Raw genomic sequence first — 20,567 nt, 5'->3', positions numbered from 1 at the left:
ATGCATTGGAGAAGGAGAGAGAGAGGGAGGAAGAGGGAGATAAGAAAGTAGGAAGAAGAAGAAGAGGAGGAGGAGGAGTCCATGCTTACGATGATCCCTGCCCAGTGGGGCGTCTCCCTGGCCAGCAGAGAGGGGCTGATGGCGGCCATGATGAAGGCCACCACAGCGGTGGCGATGCCCAGGAGCAGCTGCAGCAGGGCGATGAGGAGAGGGAAGCGGCAGCCGCAGCACTTGGACACCTCCTCGCTCGCCCGGCCGTGGTCCGCCTGGTCCATCTTCTCTTTCTGGGCTCCCATCACGTACTTCCTTCCAGGCTCCTTCCAAGACTCTGACTGCTGGTATTCTCCTGTTCCGATGGCTGTGGAAGCCTCTCTCTCTCTCTCTTTCTCTCTCTCTCTCTCTCTCTCTGTCTGTCTTGCTTTCTCTCTACTTCCTTGCTCTCTCGGTTTTCTTCCTCTCCTATTCTCTGTGCTCCTCACTTACACTTCTCTCCTCTTGTCCTACTAGTGACTACTTCTCCCCACTGGTTGACGGCAGCTCCTCACACCCCCTCCCTTTCCCTTCCCCTCCCTGCTGACAGAAAGGCCTGAACCGTGCTGCTATTTGCAACCGGAGAGGCTCTGAACTAATATGGAAAGCATTTGGAGCAGATTCCTCGAGTTGCCTCAGTGCCACATATAGTGCAGAGGCAAGCCGAGGAGAGCAGGATAGAGAGAGGGAGGGATGGAGTGAGGGGAAGGAGAGAGGGAGGGATGGAGTGGGGGTAAGGAGAGAAGGGAAATCACAAAGGGGGGCTCCAACACACGACCGGCAGATGAACAAAAAGCTGCCTCTCTGATTTCGGAGGAGCCAGAAGGAGCCATCTGATTAAAAGGCAAAACAGCAATTAAGGGAGATGAGCCCAGGCACCAACATGTCACGTCACAGACAGGCGTTGGGTCCAAAGGATGACTCCTGGCAGCGCTGTCATGCACGGCAGGGCCCACTCAAAACACAGCCAAGTCTCAGTCACATGATTAGGATGAAGTGGTAATGTGACCTGCCAGCATGTGAGGGCTTTAGGGCCAAATCTTTTATGAATATAATGAAAAGGTGCAGATGCACTTACTGTACTCCACTTGGCCTCCATCAAAGCACTTAGGCGGCTGCGACTGAAGCCATGCAGTGAAAGTCTTTGTTCTGACGGCAGACCTGCAAATATTCAACTTTTGAAAAGTGCCTTGAAGCAGAAAAGTAGTTGTGAACAAAGCGCTATATACCGAAACTTTTTCAAGGATTCATTTATGTTCGCTTTAACTGAAAATGTCTTGTTTGTTGTGATTGGATCTAATGAAAGGGCAAAGGTTTCCCACACTGGATTAATATTACGGTGTCTAATCAATGTGTGCATTAGGGCCATTTGTGCACATTTTGAATAAACCTGTAATTCAGTGATTACAAACACCTGGAAAAGTCCAGTTTGTTTCGATAAGTGTATTAGTTCAAAATGACCCTTTCTCTCAACTAACAATTAAGACGCAACCTTCGCCATAGTGGGTTTTCATGGAATAACATTCATACAAAAAAACACTTGCAATACTTTGCTTTCGTATGTTGCATATATTCTGTGAGCCAAACCAGACTACCAGCCCCTGAAAAAGATGCCAGTGCCATTATAATTTTTTTCAATGTTAAATCACAAAGGGATTAAAGTTTTGCTAAACCGTCATAGTCCAGACTTTATACAATTTAATGGCCATGGCCAGTTAAAGTTCTGTCTGGAATAATCATTAAACCATATGACAACAAGACCACCAGCACTGCCATACAATTCTCATATGATTTACCAAACATGTGAGCAGCCCAATCATGGAATTGGTGTTTTAGGATCTACTGAATCTGTAAAAAAAAAAAAAAAAAAAGTATGAAAAACAGTATACAAGACAGTGGTTCTAATAAATGGCAAAATGTGATGTGATGATTTACTTTTATTTCACTTATATTCTTTCACCGTTAGGAATAATGTAGAGGGATTATTTGTCCCTCTATTTTTTTTATTTCTTTATCACTATGTTTAAAATGAGTTGTTCAGTAAGTTTCCAGTTTCTCTAAAAATACACCGTCCTGTTTTCAGGGTGACAAACCACTTTCCTGCCACCTATTTGATTCCTTAGCGCAAATCCGATACGGCTGGTATGTGGGTGATTATTGGTCAGAGGATAATAACTCTTGGATATTTTTCTGTGACACAGACTCATGCTCCTCTAAGCAAAATTAGTCACCGACCGTTTTTGCACTACCACGTACAGACACGTGTTGCTGCACGCTGTCTGACTGTGATCCTTGAAAACACACCTTATCGAGGTAGGTTTGGCAACCAAGTTTCAGTTCACTACAAAGGAAGACAATCTGCTACATTCTCAACAACCAAACATTCAAGAGAAAATACTTTAGTGCACTGCTGTGGTTGTGGTTGGACGTATCGTTAGATGAGCAAACATGCCATATCCTTATGTCATTATATAAACAACCTAGAGCGCACGCACAAACTTCATAGTGGCGTAGTCTGGTATTTCCTCTTCCGCGGCAAAAATATTTAGAATCGTTAGTAGGCACAATTTACACAAAGGGCACATAGACTGGCCCATAACCTGGCCTAATAAAAAATGTTACGCGATGCCACACGACGCGAGGCTTCTCCATGCGCTTAATTACCGGACTGGTGCAGTTTACACGTGAGTTCGGAGCCGTTCCCTTCAGGAGGCGCGCGTGCGCTCTGGTTTCGCTCAAAGTGCTCTGGCAAAGTGGCAGTCTAGGAAAGCAGGCATCATTCTGAAGTGCAGCGCCACCGGACAGACGCACGCCGTGCAGCGTCTCTTCATTTACTGGAGTTGGATTTAAAACTCTTGCAAGCCAAGTTTGAGTAGCAGGATTAAAAAAAAAAAACAAGTTATGGATGAAAGAATACCACGCCTCCAGGAGAGACAGTACATTGATCACACAGACTTCCTCGGGTAATTAAAAACATGCCTATTGAGTACTTTTCGCAACATAGTCTACTGGTCAAAATGAATGGGACCTCTCGTTAACACCTGGACTTTTCTGTTTCATTTCAGGGTGGAATATTCTTCTCTCTATATGTGCAAATCTAAAAGAGGGATGAAGCGCGAGGACGGAAAGGTAAGGTGTAACGCACAGGCAATGACTCTTGTGCCTTGTTGTTTTTCTTCACGATTTTGTAGGTGTTGTTGTTGTTGACATTGTTTCCTTATAGTAGCTTTAACAAACATTCTGCTCTCATCCAGGACGCTTACAAGTTGCCACATCGTCTGATAGAGAAGAAGAGACGAGACAGAATTAATGAATGCATTGGACAGCTTAAAGATTTGTTACCTGAACATTTGAAACTGACGGTAAGCTTGTTTTGTCTAAATGGTCGGTCACGTGCGAGATAAGGTTATTGACACGCATTACAGCATTGCATTTTCAAAGTTTAAAATGTACCATCTTGTACTTTTTAGACTCTTGGACATTTGGAGAAAGCGGTTGTTCTTGAGTTAACTTTGAAGCACTTGAACGCCTTGACCGCTGTGACCGAGCAGCAGCACCAGAAGATAATTGCTTTGCAGAACGGTAAATTACATTCCATGCATTTGTGCATATGCCTTAAAAAACAAATAATCATATCCTTAGTTAACAGTCTGAAGAATGGCCTTATGTTTCGTATCCGTCAAAAAAATAACCATCGGTCATTAAAAGTGCATGCAGTCCACTCATCCTCTCCTCTCCTGTTCACCGTTGCTTTACAGGGGATCGGTCGATGAAATCGTCCTTCCAAGCCGATCTGGAGGCTTTCCACTCAGGCTTTCAGGCGTGTGCCAAAGAGGTCCTGCAGTACCTGAGCAAGTTCGAAAACTGGACTACTCGAGAGCAGAGGTGCGCGCAGCTCATCAGCCACTTGCATAAAGTTTCCGCGCAGTTTCAGCCCAGTGCGCCGCTCCTGCAGCATCCGCTACCGGACCGCGATGGTCCCAAAGCAGACGCGCAGGCGAACTGTGTACCGGTCATTCAGAGGACTCAGAATCCAGAACTGAACGAGAACGACACTGATACTGACAGTGGATATGGCGGTGAGGCGGAGAGAAACAATGGGGAGCTAGAGAAAGGATGTGAGAGCGGTACGGCACAAGGGGGAAAAGGTGTCAAGATAAAACAGGAATTCGGGGATGACCGCACAGCCAAAAAACCAAAGATGAGCTGGAGTGGGAATGGTGTGGCAAGTGCAGACCCTGCGAACCGTCCTGATCTGGCTTTCATGAACTCGTTGATGGGAATCACTGGTATTGGACAGCAAACTCCCTTCTGCATGCCTTTCTACTTCCTAAACCCTTCTGCAGCAGCGTCGTACATGCCTTTATTTGATAAAAGTAACCTGGAGAAGTATGTGTACCCGGCAGCTGCGGCTGCGCTCACCAGCCCTTTCCCGTGGCTATACCCAGGGCTCCCCGCACAGGCGGCAGCAGCCGCAGCAGCTTTCCCGGGGCTGGCGGCAGATAAGGGCAGCGGATTCAGCATGACCTCACAGAACAAAGACTGCCCGAGTCCTAGTGACGACCTGTCAAACGATGCGGAATTGGGATCTCCCGCAGAGGGAGATCAGTGTCATGAGAATGAGAATGATGAGGATGAGTCCCTCCGAAATGAAAATGACGGTACATAATCATTTTGGGGTTTTCTGTTTTTTTTTTGCCTGTATAAAGTCCATATTTATCGATGTTATCTTAATTTAATTTCATTCAACATTCAGTGTAGTGTTTCTGAGATTTTTTGGAAAGCTTTGTTTTCTATTATTATTTCTATTTTTTTTTATTCAGTACCTTCAAGATTGGTTCACATCTGGAATTGGTCATTGACTTTGGGGAGGATGGGGGACGTTGTAACAATCTGTGCCTTTTGCACTTTATCCATGATATATGAATGATACTCGACTTTGATTGACTTCAGCAACTTACAAATGTTATCTAGTCCATCCAGATGTGATTGTTTATCAAAACTGTTTGAATTTTTGGGAATTTGCTTTTGTATCTACATAGGACACTTTATAATAGTGCAATATATGATTTAGAACTTACTCTCAACCCAGCTGCAGCTATTATTTTATTTTCAAATTTGATTTGGAATTAACTTACTGTATGGGACACTTGGATGTATCATACTGACCTCAACTAGGGTGTTTACCATCAAAATTGCCACAGTATTTGTCAGTGACGCCTCTTGCACATGTAACTGTGATGCATTTGTAATTTACCACATCGTTCAGGCTTTTTCAGTGCTTGAATGCAGTTACTTATATACCTCAACAGGAGTTCTGAATGGGATTGATATAGAGGAGGGTTACCAGCCGAACTCAGCACAGGTTATAAGACAAGGACATTTGGAATTGGACAAGCCTTGAAACAACCCTCTGACTCAATGTTACGGCTGCCTCCTTGCCCTCCCCAACTGCCGATTCTGGTCTATTGTCCTCAATAATTTGTTTTGTGTTCTTGAAAATATCCATTACCCCCACCCCCCCCCCCCCCCCCCCACCCCCATGTTGAAACAGTGTTTGCCGGACATGCAAATTATTTTAGCGTATAGGGCAAAGTCTATCTAAAGAGTCCACGAGTCCTAAAGATGTTGTTTGACCCCTACCCCTTATCCAACTCCCACCTCAATGCAAGTGTTAGACTACTGTGTCCCTCTGTGGACAGGAATCTTCAAGATGCCCCATGACTTGCACCTCCAGCAAAAACATACAAGGTATATTAGCACCTTATGAAACTTTGATATTGAATGTATTATATATTTGTTCTTTTCCGTAGATATGAAAGTTTGTATATACTCTGATTACGATCTAGTTATTTGCTCTGAGAGGTAAAGTGCACTTGTTCATGCCTTCTCCTTCTATGTTCTCCTCACTCTTTGGTTTTTCTGTGATTGGTTGTTCATCTGATGTGTACTATAATTTCATGGCAAAGTCTACGCCACAAAGGCAAACATCCAAGGCAGTATGTATGTCTGTGTATAGATGGAAACCATGATACGAAGCAGCTTACTCTGTTGCTCTTCGGATGGCATCACCATGTCTGTCCAATAGATGCTGATATTAACCTTTCTTTAATTTTCACCATCCAAAGACAGAAAAAAACTGGACTTTTTCTCTAAGAATGTTTGGCCTGATTAGATATAATTGACATTTGTGTTCAGTACTAAAATGAACCTCCTAACTTGTTTAATTCATGTAGCAAACCAGTATCATGTTCCAGCATGTACATACATGTGCATACAAGTGATGGCACTAGAGTAAGGTGGAACCAGTAAGTAGGTGATAAGCGATGCCATTCTTAAGACTGTAAACAGACGTTCTTGTGTTCTGACGGTTGTCAAAGTGTTGTGTTTTTTTAATGAGTTCGGAGTTGTTTTGCTGGATAGGAAAAGAGATACAGAAATGGCCATTTTTTTTTTTCAGACTCAGTACTGCGTTTAAAGCTTCTGTTTAGATCCTCTGCTGTCAATTGCCTAAAGCAGTGGCATGTCTGTGTAAATAGTCTGTGAATATGCGACAAATATGTCTAATGTTTATGTGGTAGAAGAAATCTCTGGATTTTTTTAAAGGATTAAACAGAACTGTTGCACATTTCGTTAATGCTTTACACAATTGCTGTTCTAAATTATTGCAGTTCAGTTGTCAAATAAAAAATATTAAGACTACCTCTGGAGTCAGTCACAATCCTTTTGTGTGTACCACATTTGCTCCAGTACAAAACAAGTTCTGGACCCTTTGTTCAAAAGTCATAGTCCTCAGCTCCAGGTTTTGTGGTTTCCAAGCCCTGGGTGGCTGGTTCCAGCTCCCACTGATGGATTAGCTGACAGAAGCCACACTGATGGAATGAACAGCCATCCTCTGGCATAAGTCATGTGACCAAACAAGAAGAGCAGGGTTCTCCACTGGCCAAGCTAATGACACACACACACACACACACACACACACACACACACACACACACACACACACACACGTGCTCACCCTCTTCCCCTAAATCTGTCTCTATATCTTTCTTTCTATGTCCTTGTCCTGGTTTCTTTCAGTCTCACTCTTTTGCTCTGCCTCAGTTCTCTAGCATAATCTGTGTGTACAAATGGACACTTACAAATAGTACTAGACCAAGTTAGTAGCAGATCACATGATCGGCTTTGCTGTAAACTGTACCAAAACAGTATTTTACGTGCACCTTTGTACAAAAACATTTCTTCCTTTCTTATTGCACATGGAAACATAAAGAGCTACACTTCCTCATACGCTCAACTACACTTGATCATTATATCAATAGCTGTAAAACATTGTTTTTTTGGGGGGGGTGTATTCTAGTGACCCTCACCTCACCTCTTCCCTACTCAGCACTGAGGAACCTGATCAACATCTCTTACATAATTCTGAGTCTCAAAAAATCTTTGAATGAATGCCTGTGAGGTGCAAGGACTAGTCCAGTGATTGAAGTCTGATCTGCAGCCAGTATTGTGATGTATCGTGTTCTTTGAGTAAATCCTCAGAACAAAGTTCAGTTCTGGTAGCATCAGTGCTGGAATGCTTTTGCAGCAGAGATGCTGCTTCACTGCCTGGGTTAGTGCAGACACATCTGTGTGGCTTTAGTTTGCTGTCAAAGTTGAGAGATACACTCTTTCCAAAACCTAATCAAATCGCTGAAGCACACTGTTGTTCATAAAACCAAGATATTGTACTTGGACCAACGCTGGTTCAGACCTTGATAATTGGAAGAAGACTGGCATCTAGTGGACATGGGATAGAAAACATTGTTCTTTAACAGCTTTCTGATGTGAGGTGTTTCTCTTGAAGTTAATGGGCTCTGAACACATGGCGAGAATCAGACTATATCCATAGACAGATTATGAAATCATGGGCCCCTGGGCCTGGACATGTAAAAGGCCCCCCTCCCATTCGCGCACGGCCACAAACATTGTGTGCTCGCAAGACATTACTTAAATGTGATGACATTATTTTTCAACAGCACAATAACTAAATTCACCTGTATCTCAACAGGATTTACAGCGCACATACACATTTTCTAACACAGCGTAGGTACACTCAATTAAAGCCAACAGCAAATTAACAAAATACACATCTTTCAACCACAAATAATAGATACATAACAGCGACCTCATGCAGAGGCTCTGGCTTAGGGGCCCTTTGATCTCATGGGCCCCTGGGCCTGTGCCTGTTAGGCTCGTTCGGTAATCAATCCCTGGCTATATCAGTATGTCATAGTCTGGGCCGTTGTGGGTTTATGTGCTCTCTAAGGTCTGGGGCATGGGGAGTGTTCATGATCAGAAGTAGCCACAGTTTGGATCACAACCAATGAGCTTAGTTGAACATACTCATGGTTCTAGAATTAATGTTCCAATTTAGGTTATAAAAGGAATTTAGGACCTCCATGGTCGTTGACTGAAATTCCTAACACTTCCTGTTCTGACTTGGCTAAATAGCTGCCTGACTGGTCATTTAAGATTTTCCATGAAAGAGTTTCCATGACAGATGCAACAACCTAATGGAAACAACGTATTTTAAACGTTATTCTTTTGTCGTTGTTCATTCGTTATTCATTTGCTGTCAATACAATGGATATCCAGGACAGTCTAGGAATTCCTGAGATATAGTCTGCGTATGGGCCAATATATAAAATAAACTATGGTTGACTGGGGTATTGCCTCTCCCAAATAACTTAATATTGATTAACAAATTCACATCTGTGGATCTGTAAAACCAACAGATGATATTATTAACTGCAATTATAACCCGTGTCCACCCCACACCGAATATCATATTATTCAAACCTGTGGGTCATGGTAACCCAAGGGCCAGACTAGTAATCTGTAGTAGTCAGTACTGAAGTGAGATAACTGCATGCTGCCCCCACGTGGTAATTATAGGAAATGCAGGCCACTGTTCTGTAGACAGCAACACAAATCACTGACAAAAAGAGTTTAGAATTGAACAGGTCTTCATCACACAATTGATGGGACACTGGATTTATGAAATCAATAAAGCTTGTTTAATCACATACGATTCTGACAGAAGGCAATGTCAACAGCATAATAAATAAATAGCATGAGTATGAAATGTAAGAATGTAATCTGTGTTCATATCCTCTGGACACCACTTATCATTTTTATGAAGTGGGAACAAGAGCTGTATCTTGCTGAAGAAGGTGTCCATAAGACCATATGAATACAAATATGGCCCTTTTCCTTGCCTCTGTCACATCCAGTTTTATTCAATGGAAAAATAAACACAGATTGTAGCATTTATCTAGGAATGAGATTGTTATTCTTGCTGCTTTGGCATATAATCATGCATTGGCTTGTTCAGTTGGGACATATGTTGTTCCAATAGAAAGTCTCCAATGTTATGCAAGAAAATAATACAAAAATCGTGACAAAGTCAAAGTCAGTGACTTCATAAGATGCAGCTGAAGCTATCAGTCAACTATTTACAACATCAGAAATTATATATGGTGTAAACACCTGAGGCAGCATGAGTGAGAGCACCTGGGCTAAAAATGCAAATTGTCTTTGGTTTTTGTGTATAAGTAGGCTTAATATACAGGGGGTTCTTCATTGGTCTTAGCACAGCCATGAGGCTAAGAGATGATTCAGAAAAGGACATGGAAAAGATTAACATAGATTTGAGTTGTTGAATATCTATTCATTACTGCGGTGCTGATAGGAGGACATGATTCCCATGCATCCCTGTGCCCTGTTTCTATATGTATCCCTATGCACTATATCCATATGTATCTCTATGCCCTGTATTCATATATATCCCTATGCCCTATATCCATATGAATCTCTATGCCCTATATCCATATGTATCCCTATAACCTATATCCATATGAATCTCTATGCCCTATATCCATATGTATCCCTATAACCTATATCCATATGAATCTCTATGCTAGCTCTACTTTGGCTTCCTGCTCCATGAGAAGAGTGATGTCACTGGAGCACTTCCTGCTTCTCTCTCCATCTCCTCCTGATTGGCGGCGCTTCAGGTCACGCTCCCGGAAGTGCTTGAACATCTCCGTCTCAGCAGCTCCTTTCTCCTGCGCCGGCCTCTGGAACGGGAGACTCCTTCCTACTCTGTCCAGCACACAAAACATCACATTAGCACAACCAACACATTTCCACAGTAAAACTGCTGACCAGGAACTTATGCAATGACCTTAGAGTTGCTAAGATATACAGTCTATATAAATAGAGTGCCAGGAACTAAACATATTCACCTTTATTACTGAGTTATGGTATATCGTGGGCCAAGCACTCTCCCAAACAGTGCTAATGGTAGTTCCTACTCTTACATAGTACTGCTCATATACACAAAGGCATAGAAAATGTCTGTCACTAAAACATCATGTAATTTGGCAAGTTGTGTTATTTGCAGGATGGATGAATGTAATGTAACATTTTAACAAAGATACATAAGTTTACAAATGAACACATCGCATTTGTTGCTTGGGTCACAAACAAACTTACTTCTTGTAATACACGGCTGATCCAGCTAATATGCCAAGAGCAAGAACCGCTGTGATAAGGATCGCAATAGGTGCTGCTGAAAAGTAGATAATGGGAAAAAAATGAAATCACTTTGATATGTATTTCTCACTGATGTATTTCTCATTTGACATGCATCACTATAATTCTCACCTCCTAGGTTAGGTTTTTCGGGGTAGTTTGAATGAGATGGCGCCAGATCGCCTGTGTGCACTGGAGGTGAGAGAGAGGAGAAAGAGGAGGAGGGAATAGAAGGAGGCCTGGAAGATAGTAGACGAGTGGTGGTGGTGGTGGTGGTGACAGTAGTTGTGTGGAGTGCTTTATAAGTGAACTGAGATGAAGAGGTGGATTTTGGGGGATGTTCAGGAGCTTTGCTTGAGAGGATGGGGGGAGAAACAGAGGAGCGTGGGACGGTAGGAGTGGTGACAGGGAGCCTCTTGGCCAGAGTGGAGGTGATAAGGAAAGGTGGAAATGTAGCAGGATGCTGAGGGGATGAGCTTCCGTCCGGTCTCTCCGTGGTCGGAATGCTAGCTGTCGAGGCTCTCAGGGTTGTCACTGTGTCTAGAGGGTGGTCACAGACAGAATGTGTAGGCAGATTAAGAACATAGTGTTCTCAGATCATTCAGGCATTAGGTGTCTTGAAACAGATTCAAAATGGAAATTTTGTAGTTTTCTACACATTTGACATAGGTTTTATAAATTATCAATTTAGTTTAGTATAACATTGAAAAATACCATACTAACCAACTAAATGGATCTTATCTAATGTTTATTATTTTCATTTTCCTTACAAATCATTTTACATTTTGAAGACTTTTGTTAGCAACACAAATCACCATAACATTAATAAATTGCTAATTGTACCAGCGTTGAAGCAAAACGCATCAAAAGCTTTGCTTTCAGGTGCCCGCCAGGTGACAAGTCCAATTTTGTTGTTGCCACATTTTGGGCTGGCCTGGATCCGTGGGACAACTACAATCTTCTCCTCCACCCAGCCAAATCTGTGGGAAAAAACAGTCACTATGTGCCTTTTTCTCAAGCAGACAGTCATATGTTTTTTTCTTGAAATTGTTAAAACATCATTGCTATAAATGAAATGAAATCAATAAAAATACCTGGATGAAGTGAAGTTACATTTTCATCCATTGCTTTATTGTGGTAAGATAATGAAAAAAAAAAGGTAATGGCTCGACATTATGTAGCTTGTTCCACGGAGGAGACTTTCTGATTCAACATAATGTAGCTTGCTACATTGAGAAGGCTATTTGATTCAATTTGAAGTAGCTTATCCCATTGAGGACACTTTTTGATTCAACATGATGTAGCTTGTTCCATTGAGGAGATTATTTGATTCATTGAGGTGTTCCCGAAGCACCATACATAAATGCAAAATGCTGTGACACTATGTGTCCGCAGAACTGTTGCAAAAGTACACCAAAAATGATCAACTTGGACATAACTTTAAGAATGTCATAATTCAATACAAAATTCAGCTCCTTCACCAACACTCCACACCAACTCCTGTATTTTGACCCTTGAGCAGATGCACAAACCATGGTGTCTTTCTACAAGCTTGCAAAACTCCCTTATAGAGCATGGAAGCCTTCTAAAGATCCAGCAAAACATCAATCTCAGGATCAATTCTCTAAGACTTTACAGAGAGACATGAACAGCTCAAGCTCACACACAGATCACACACACATCAACCTAAACGGACTCTGAATCAGTCAGACTCCCACCAGATCACACACACATCAACCTAAACGGACTCTGAATCAGTCAGACTCCCACCAGATCACATATACATCAACCTAAACTGACTCTGAATCAGTCAGACTCCCACCAGATCACTAACACATCAACCTAAACTTACTCTGAATCAGTTAGACCAGAACAGGGCCAGACCTATTGCTGGCTCAGCTGGCTTCTGGAAGCTCCTCGTGGATCACTCCTTACCTGCACATCTCCAGGCCATTCAGGAGAGCCATCTCCACCTGAGCTTTGGTAGCGATGTTTGCGTGTAGAGCTTTACACGCGTCATTGGCCACAGAGGCGTTAAAGCTGTACTGATTATTCAGCGTGACCATGAACACCCCTGATATAGTCTTTCTGGTTGTCACTGAAAAAAGGGGAACATTTTATAAGGAAAGGGTTTGTTGTATGTATACAACCTACAACCTCAGAGATAACAGTAATGACTTCAGGAATGATACACCTTGCAACTCATTTCTCATTTAAATCGAAATAACTTAAATTCTGAAAGAAGAAAAAAAAATATGCATTCGTACCTTGAACCTGTGAAAGATCCAATGCGAGCGCACAGAAAGCCCCGGCCCACAGCAGGAGGCATGAAGTAGTCCCATGTCTGGCCATGCTGTCCCTCACTGCTGGCCTGTCAGGTGTCTTAGGGAGATGGACGACCTTTTGCAGATGCAGCACGTTAGAGGAGCCTAAGCTGATGACAAACCATCCCCTGGGAGAGTGAAAACAGGAAGGGCAGGATGGACTGTGCTAAGGCCTTTGACTCTGGCATGAGATTAGATTAGGGCGAGAACACAAACTCTGCGGCACACACTGACTATGCCAACTCTATTGCTGTACTAATGATGAGAGATGAAGCTATGCAAACTACACATCAACAGTCATAATTACCTTCTTTCAGGCATGGTTCCCTTAGATCAAACCATGCCTTTTAATTGGATTCTGTATATGTTCATATATGTACGCCTCTTTCCTGTTCTGATATCTATATAGGGGAGAGCGGGGTAATGTGAGACACCGGGTGATGTAAGACACCCCCTGTATCTAGGCCAAGGAACACATTTGTGGTCAAGTGACAATTATGTTTTCAAGCCATTCCCATTCCCCCCTTGCCATGAAGGAGAGGTTGGTGCTGGTGCTGTGGAAAGTATGTTTTTGCACAAAAATGTGTTTTTTGCATGTAAAAGTACATTTTCTTGACTTAATCAACTGTTGTGTCAAAGCAAATTGATTCAGGTAGAAAAACTGTTGATGAACCTCCAACATATAAAACCATGTGATTGATGTTGGTGAAGATTAGAGAGCTCTAACCCTGGCAAAACACTCCACATCTACCAGATTGCAGGACTTGTGAATGAGGCCTTCTTGTCATCAGTGCCACAACGGAATATCTCTTCTGGATTCAAGTCCACTGGGATTTTCCCATATAACCAAGCTATTTTCCCTGAGGAAGTGTTTGCACCATCTATGGTGTCAGACCGGCCAAATCCTGAGCTGCACTCCACTGGTCCATCCACTTCAGTTGACTGTAACCTTCGCGTCGGGGTGCTATTCGCCCTGTCGGGGCTTATTTTCACGAATATGACCGGCGTTCTATACATTATCCCTTACAAAATGATTACTAGGCTGATGTTCTAATCCAGCTGGGTCTAGTCCTGTGTTCTGAGTCCCAGTCTGTTCTAGCTGGTTCTGATTATGGTCCTATGACTGTGTTCTAATCTAACTGGTTCTATCTGTCATTTGAATGTTAACAAAAACATTTTTAATTATATTATGTTGTATATGATTTTTTTTACTTTCAAGTGTTTAACAAAAAATGCTTAATTGACCAATCCCCTTGATTCTGTTACTAGTCAGATATCAGTTTTGGAATGTTCAATGTAGTTGTCAATCTAGCTGTCAGGATTCTGACAACATGTGTTGTTATGGTAGATTTTAAGTGGAAAAAGTAAGTGGATCACTTTACCCCGTTGATTTCTCTGGTCTGTCTCACTTTACCCCTAAGCTAGGGTAAAGTGAGACACAAGACCACTTTTTTTAAAACAATCATATTTTCACTTCCCTTTGTCTAAAAGACATTCTGATGATTTCAATTGCTACATCCTGAATAAATGGGATAGGTGTACATTTTACTGATATATCAATTAAGCTCGCCTAAAGGAGAGCAAATGTAAAAAATGTCTCACATTACCCTGCTCTCCCCTACTGTATGTTAATGTATGTATGCCCCTTCACTGTTCTGATTTCCCAGACCATTTCCTTTATCATGTTTATATCAATGAGGGGGACATACTATGGGCTCTTACATTATTCCCAAACTAAAATATGGCCTGTTCTTGCATTCCAGCAGCCCCCAGTCACATCTTTTAGTACACCTGTCTGATTGATATTAGCGCTATTCTCCTCAATCTGTTCATTTTCTTGTTCATTTGTTACATTTTACCAGCAGTCAAACAATGATTTGTTTGGTGTCTGTTGACTGAATGAATCATTTAGTTATTGGCGTCTTAGAATAAGCCCTTCCAGTGTACATAGGGAGCGGGTTCTCTTCAACAGATTCCACCATGTTGCTACAGTAGCCCATAGCGGACAAACCATAACCCTGCCTTACAAGCTTGAAAAGGTAGGGATGATAGAGGGGAATTCAGTTGGTTTTAATCTGCAACCACCCTGCTAGATGCCACTAAATCCTACACAGTTCACCTTTAAACTGAAATGGGCTTGTAGTGCATTGCATAGGCTACTGGCTTTCATGACACTATTCTGGAGTGCCTCTAGGTTCAGCTTCATGTCTATGGAGAAAAAACTTGGATCGAATTCTGTTATTCTGATCTATAGATTGGGGAAGGTGAAAGGCATGACCTTTCCTTATTTCCTGTTGGAAGTCAGAATTGCTTGCTGGCCAGTGACTGCAGTCACTGCTCATGTCGTTGTCTACAAGCATTTTTCCCAGGATAGGTTTGTTGTTATTTTACCAACCGGTATGTCAAACTAATGAATTATATAAACCCATGCTGCAGCTGTATTGTAATTTTATGAAATTATATAGGAAGCATACTATAATACCTTTGCAACTACTAATCTATTAGGTCCTGCGTATTTACAGACCATTTTGAATATACAATCCTCACTCCTTTCACAGGAAATTGCATAAAGTAGACCAGATTAAGCTCTCTGTTGCTGTGGTAACTCTGCCACCACCACTGTTTTCATGGTTTGTCCAGGAAGTGTAGTGTTTCTGAACTTCACTGTACTGTGTGTAGGAGTTTGTGTGCTTAGTCAGCAGAAATATTTCTGACAACAGAATTGGACAGTGTGAGACTATTGGTGGAAATCACCCCTGGCATGGTGGCCTTCACTTCCTCTTTTCTTTCCTCCCTTCATCTTTGTATGACACTCCTATTCTTCTATTTTTCCTTCTCCGGCTCTCAACTCCAACTTTCACCTCTGGAAGAACCTGTGACCCTGCTCTTCCTGTGGCTGCTCCATGAACATGTAATCAACATTCACATGGAATGTGCTATAAGCCAAAACAATGTCAAAAACGTCATCACATTTATGTCCCTTTTGTATTGTTATCCTGCTGTTTTAAGGTGCATTGTAAATAGTTTTGTGCACAGGCTAATATTCTACCCAGGTCTGCCAGCTGTAAATGTGTTTTGGATGTAATTGTGTCCTTAAGGACCTCAAATATTCCAACCTTGAGATTAATTGTAATCGTCTCCTTCAGCATACACCTCACTTTGAAGTTTGATCCTCAATAGGAAATGGTCCTCTTCATTCCATCCTAATGTGTTCTCCCATTGACGTTGTTTTCCCCTGTTTGGACCCATGTATAGTCTTCCTGTTGTTCTTGTTCCATGCATTGTGGCAGATAGGAAGAGGTCATAAACACATAAAGTATCCATCCACAGTCATATTCCCACTCAAGCCTACCCCAGGGTGCTTGGACCATGCCATACAGTTCAGAAACCTGAAACCTGTTGTACCACACTCTAAAAACAAAAGGTTCTATATAGAACCTTAAAGGGTTCTATAGCTTGGTACGTATTTGGAACCCTCAAAAGGTTCTATATAGAACCATTTCAGAGGGTTCAATATATGGCACCCTTAAAAGGTTCTATATAGAACCATTTCAGAGGGTTCAATATATGGCACCCTTAAAAGGTTAAATATAGAACCATTTCAGAGGGTTCAATTAAAAGAACCTTTGGGGGTGCTTTTATTTCTTTTTAAAGGGTTCTAAAAAGCACCTTTTAAAAAGGTTTATTCATTCTCCAAAAACCTTTTATCGATATTTTCTTTATCATATTTTAACACTTAATCATTAATAATAATAGTTAATAATAGTGAATAATACTGCAATAGTGATTATAAATAATTATTGTATAACCATTTGGTAAAGAGCTGTTTACTTGATAGCAAACCTTTGTTTACATGCTGTTGTTACTATCAAAGAAAGAGAGGAGAGGTGGACTCAAAAATGGACTGAATTTTTTTATTTAAAAATTCAACATTAACTGTGATTAACTTATCTGATTGTAAAACTTCAGAACCGGGATGGACACTTTTTTTTAATTTTGCATTTTAAAAAGATAATGCTCTGAAAAGCTGAGGGTATGCTTTATCTGCCGGGGGTACTCCACGGCAAAGACAAAGTACACCTCCAGTAGACATTGAAGTGCATGTGCCACATCCATCTCGCCGCTTAAGATGGTGACGCCATCCATCATGATGGATGATCTCCTGGCAGGGAGGGGAGTCTCTGCATCATGGAGGATGATGACTGGAAATGAGCTGGGTGGTTCCTATGAAAATGAGAAGTGTGTAAGAGTTTAGAATGTACATTTACAAAACAAAGAAATGTCAATTTGCAAAGTTAAAACAACACATACCTTGTTTAAACAGTAGAGAAAATCTGAGTTCTCCTTGAAAAGTGCAGGCAGGATGAGGATTGCCGCATTCTTTTGAAAGTCTGAAATTTCAACAGAAACAAACCATTTAGAAATAGTAACATAGATTTATGGAGATAATTGAAGGGTGCAAGGGAGAACAAGAGTTGTCAGCTGGTGACATACCATCAATGTTAGCTTCACCCCTGAGCAGGCTTGACAGCAGCTCCCTCTGACTCCCTCTCTGAGCTTCCCTGATGATGTTGGATGTCATCACAGTGAGGGCATTTTGCAGGTTGACCTCCATGTCCTGATCAAAACGCAACCTCATTTCATGATGCATCTACAAAATGTTTTAATAAAATACAAAGAGAGAGAGTTGAGGTTACCAATGAATGATTTTAAATTAAAACACTTAATCCTAGGCAGCACTGAATCACATTATAGTAATAATCGTATTAGCTACTCACAAGCTCTGGCACCTGGAGAAAAGGGAACATCTCCATCACCTCCTCAGTCGGATTCCCCATATACTCCTGCCTCTTGAGCAGCGTACGCCGCATTCTATCCATAATTATGGGGATGTCTGGCTGACGCCGGCACAGCTCATTCTTCATGGCATTAATGTGCAGCTGGTAGCTGTGGTCATCCTCCCCAACTAGCTCAAGTTCCAGCATAACCTGAAAGAAAAAAATGTCCCCCAAAGGACATAAAGTACAACAACAACAAGTTAATGACAATATACATTTCTCAAACCAGAAAGTCTCTCGTCCAGAAATAACTAAACATAACTTGACCAGACCTTACTGCTGTATAATTCAGTATCTCATCCAAAAAAAATACTGCAAACCTCTTGTGTGGCATAACTCCCAGAAAGCATCTCAGCTGTGTTTTGCATTCTGCACCTCTTTGCTCTCTGAAATTTGCCATAAGAAATTAGTCAAATTAAGAATTAACACCGGCAAACAATGACAACTGTGACTAGCAAGCAGATACAAACATAGGCACATAGTTGGGCTAAAGACAAACAAGATTATAACAAATGGCACCTGATGTCCAGGTGGTTCCTCCAGAGGCACATGGTCCACAGTTTTTCTGGCACCGAATTTCCTTTTCATCTCTTGGACTACAGTCAAATTGACCAACGGTGACCTTTCCTTTTTAAATTTGTTTTTTAAGCACTCCAGTAGGGTCACCTGTGGGACATAAATGATGAGCCTCACAAAAAAATCATTAATGTCAGTAATCATTAATTAAAAGGATAAATGTTTTGCATAACAGATGGGAAAGAACATACATATCCAGAGGAGCTGTGGTCTCCAAGAAAGGTAAATCGGGTGATTAGAGTTCCCACAACATCTGAATATTTTTTATGGTTTGGGTACCTGAAAGATCATTCATTGTAATTAGAACTTTCCTACTCAAAGGTTTTCTTTTCAGCCTTTACACTGTAATTCACTTACTTTAAGGTTGTATCAGCGACGCTGCAGGATATTGCTTTTTTAATGTTTTGTACAGGACATGTACGTAGGTAATGGAGAGCTAGCAGATCATGAGGAGATATAAGCTGAACATTCTAAAAAGTGTTTATAAAAAGCTCTGAATCGCTGACACAACCTTTAAAGCAACCAACGCAATAATATCAATGTAATGTATGTTCCTGACCATAAACTAGAATAAAAATCAAGGGTGTAACAATACCATGTGTACTTTGTGATGTTGTCAAACAACACCTGGAGAAGCAAGGCTCTCAAATGTGACTTGTCCTTTTTCTTAAAATGTGGGTCCTTTCTTTTTAGAGCTTCCTGTAGCTCTGGAGGCAGAACAGGCAGTGTGTATGATGCTGGCCATGACTCCTGGATGCATTGACTATGTAAAGAAATCAAATAAGAACACAGACAGCACAGTTCCAATACCATTAGACCTTTCTCATAGTTCAGAATACCCTTGATACCCTTTCTCAGAGGAGTTATGGCATTTAAAACTTAAGTGAAATTACACTGAAATGCTGTGCACTTACTGGGTAGTTGGCTGTGGATGTGATGCATCACAAGGCCCTGCTTGTCTATAGACAGATAAAATAACATTTGGTCCTACAAGACTTTCGCACAAGAAATTCTCTTTTTTAACAGGACAAATAACATAATATACTTACTGAGCCAACGATGATTGGTTTCGCAACCTCTCCAACTCTCTCAAAAAGACAACCTGATGTTTCATAAGAGGAAATAGTCTTTCGACCATCCTCTCAGTCAGTCCCAGGAGAGTTTCCCCATCAATTTGTTGTTCTGTTAATGTAAGAACAACAATACATTTTCTGTACATTAAATTGCATTTAAACAGGACCTTAGTAACACATTTCACAACTGTATTTTTTCCCCTTTAAACCAATGGTAGAAATACAGCTGGGCTTTACCTTTGGACACTATGATGAAGGGTAAGGAACATATGCTCATCATGAACATAGATGTCCAATGGATGATAGTCTTTTTCCTCCCCTGGGTGAACAACAACCCATTTCTTTTGGTTCTCCTAAGAAAAGGCATGGTAGTGTGAATTAAATGTCTTGGGTGTCAGAAGTTTCCCAAACATAAGCCAGAGAGCCCTGAACTGAACGATTTTTTGCACTTGCATAAAAATTGGAATGTCCTCCTCTACCACATCAATTATGAAGGTGTCACCTACTTTATATTTGATGTTACTGGTGAGTAGAGAGCTAACAATTCCAATTTTCTCTTCTTGTGATATGTCCCTAACCTCACTCTTTGATGCAATGCCTTCCTGGATGTCAGAGGGAAGAGAGCGGAATGGGACTTGGCGTTCACCTTCGGTGTATGAGCGCTGGTGGAGGATGTCAAGAGATGTTAATTCCCAACACTGCCGCAACTGGTGTCTTTTTGAGAGGGTGTAGCAAAGGTTTTTGAAATTGCAAGTGTTATGGGACAATCTCTTGAAGTATTGGTGTTTACCCTCAAATCTCACAGGACATGTTACTGTTGTGGGAAAGGGACAAGTCAGTGTAGCTGCATGGCAGGTGACACTGAGTCCCTGAGTTGAGCAGGTGGAACGTGTCCTACTTGCGCTGCTGAGTTTGAATAATGCATCTCTGACTGCATGGCTTGAGTTTCTCTGGCTGCGGTGAGGAAGAAAAGGATCTGGTGCTTCTCCGGTTGTGGGCCACTGACTGGGGCTAATTGGACTGCCCGCAAACTCCATCACTGTTCTGGTGACTTGATTTAGAAAAAAGCACGATTGCCCTTGGGCCAGAGATACCTATACTTTTCTCACCATGCAGTTAAAGGATCATTCCTAGATGAGCTTAACTGA

General features: G+C 41.6%; 3 protein-coding genes across 3 annotated transcripts in view; 1 reads left to right on the top strand and 2 right to left on the bottom strand.

Moving 5' to 3' along the window:
- sspn (sarcospan (Kras oncogene-associated gene)) overlaps positions 1 to 536 on the bottom strand; it is a 6,421-nt gene extending 5,885 nt beyond the window's left edge. The window contains exon 1 of the mRNA XM_080841503.1: positions 90 to 536. Coding sequence (XP_080697629.1) covers positions 90 to 296 — 207 coding nt within the window. The 5' untranslated portion in view covers positions 297 to 536. The remainder of the gene's footprint in view (positions 1 to 89) is intronic.
- A 2,008-nt stretch (positions 537 to 2,544) lies between these two features.
- Positions 2,545 to 6,723, top strand: bhlhe41 (basic helix-loop-helix family, member e41). Its single transcript, XM_080841867.1, has 5 exons — positions 2,545 to 2,993; positions 3,096 to 3,159; positions 3,285 to 3,392; positions 3,501 to 3,612; positions 3,789 to 6,723. The coding sequence occupies exons 1-5, from the start codon at positions 2,932 to 2,934 to the stop codon at positions 4,697 to 4,699; spliced, it is 1,257 nt and encodes a 418-aa protein (XP_080697993.1). The 5' UTR covers positions 2,545 to 2,931; the 3' UTR covers positions 4,700 to 6,723.
- A 3,263-nt stretch (positions 6,724 to 9,986) lies between these two features.
- Positions 9,987 to 12,960, bottom strand: lyve1b (lymphatic vessel endothelial hyaluronic receptor 1b; the record flags this gene model as incomplete). Its single annotated transcript, XM_080841537.1, has 6 exons — positions 9,987 to 10,176; positions 10,570 to 10,645; positions 10,741 to 11,148; positions 11,452 to 11,588; positions 12,544 to 12,706; positions 12,876 to 12,960. 6 exons carry the CDS (start codon positions 12,958 to 12,960, stop codon positions 9,987 to 9,989), a joined length of 1,059 nt encoding a protein of 352 aa, XP_080697663.1.
- Positions 12,961 to 20,567: the final 7,607 nt, after the last annotated feature.

This window comes from Sprattus sprattus (assembly GCF_963457725.1).
Source record: "Sprattus sprattus genome assembly, chromosome: 7".
Taxonomy (NCBI): Eukaryota; Metazoa; Chordata; class Actinopteri; order Clupeiformes; family Clupeidae; genus Sprattus; species Sprattus sprattus.
Note: the sequence above shows the minus strand (reverse complement) of the source record. Positions and strands in the feature narration are given on the sequence as shown.

What these genes read in the sequence shown, in the direction of transcription:
- bhlhe41 (XM_080841867.1), top strand. Translation starts at nt 2,932, where the DNA reads ATGGATGAAAGAATACCACGCCTCCAGGAGAGACAGTACATTGATCAC. An exon ending in TGAAGCGCGAGGACGGAAAG is followed by an intron (nt 3,160 to 3,284) that starts GTAAGGTGTAAC and finishes GCTCTCATCCAG; the next exon opens with GACGCTTACAAGTTGCCACA. An exon ending in CTGAACATTTGAAACTGACG is followed by an intron (nt 3,393 to 3,500) that starts GTAAGCTTGTTT and finishes TGTACTTTTTAG; the next exon opens with ACTCTTGGACATTTGGAGAA.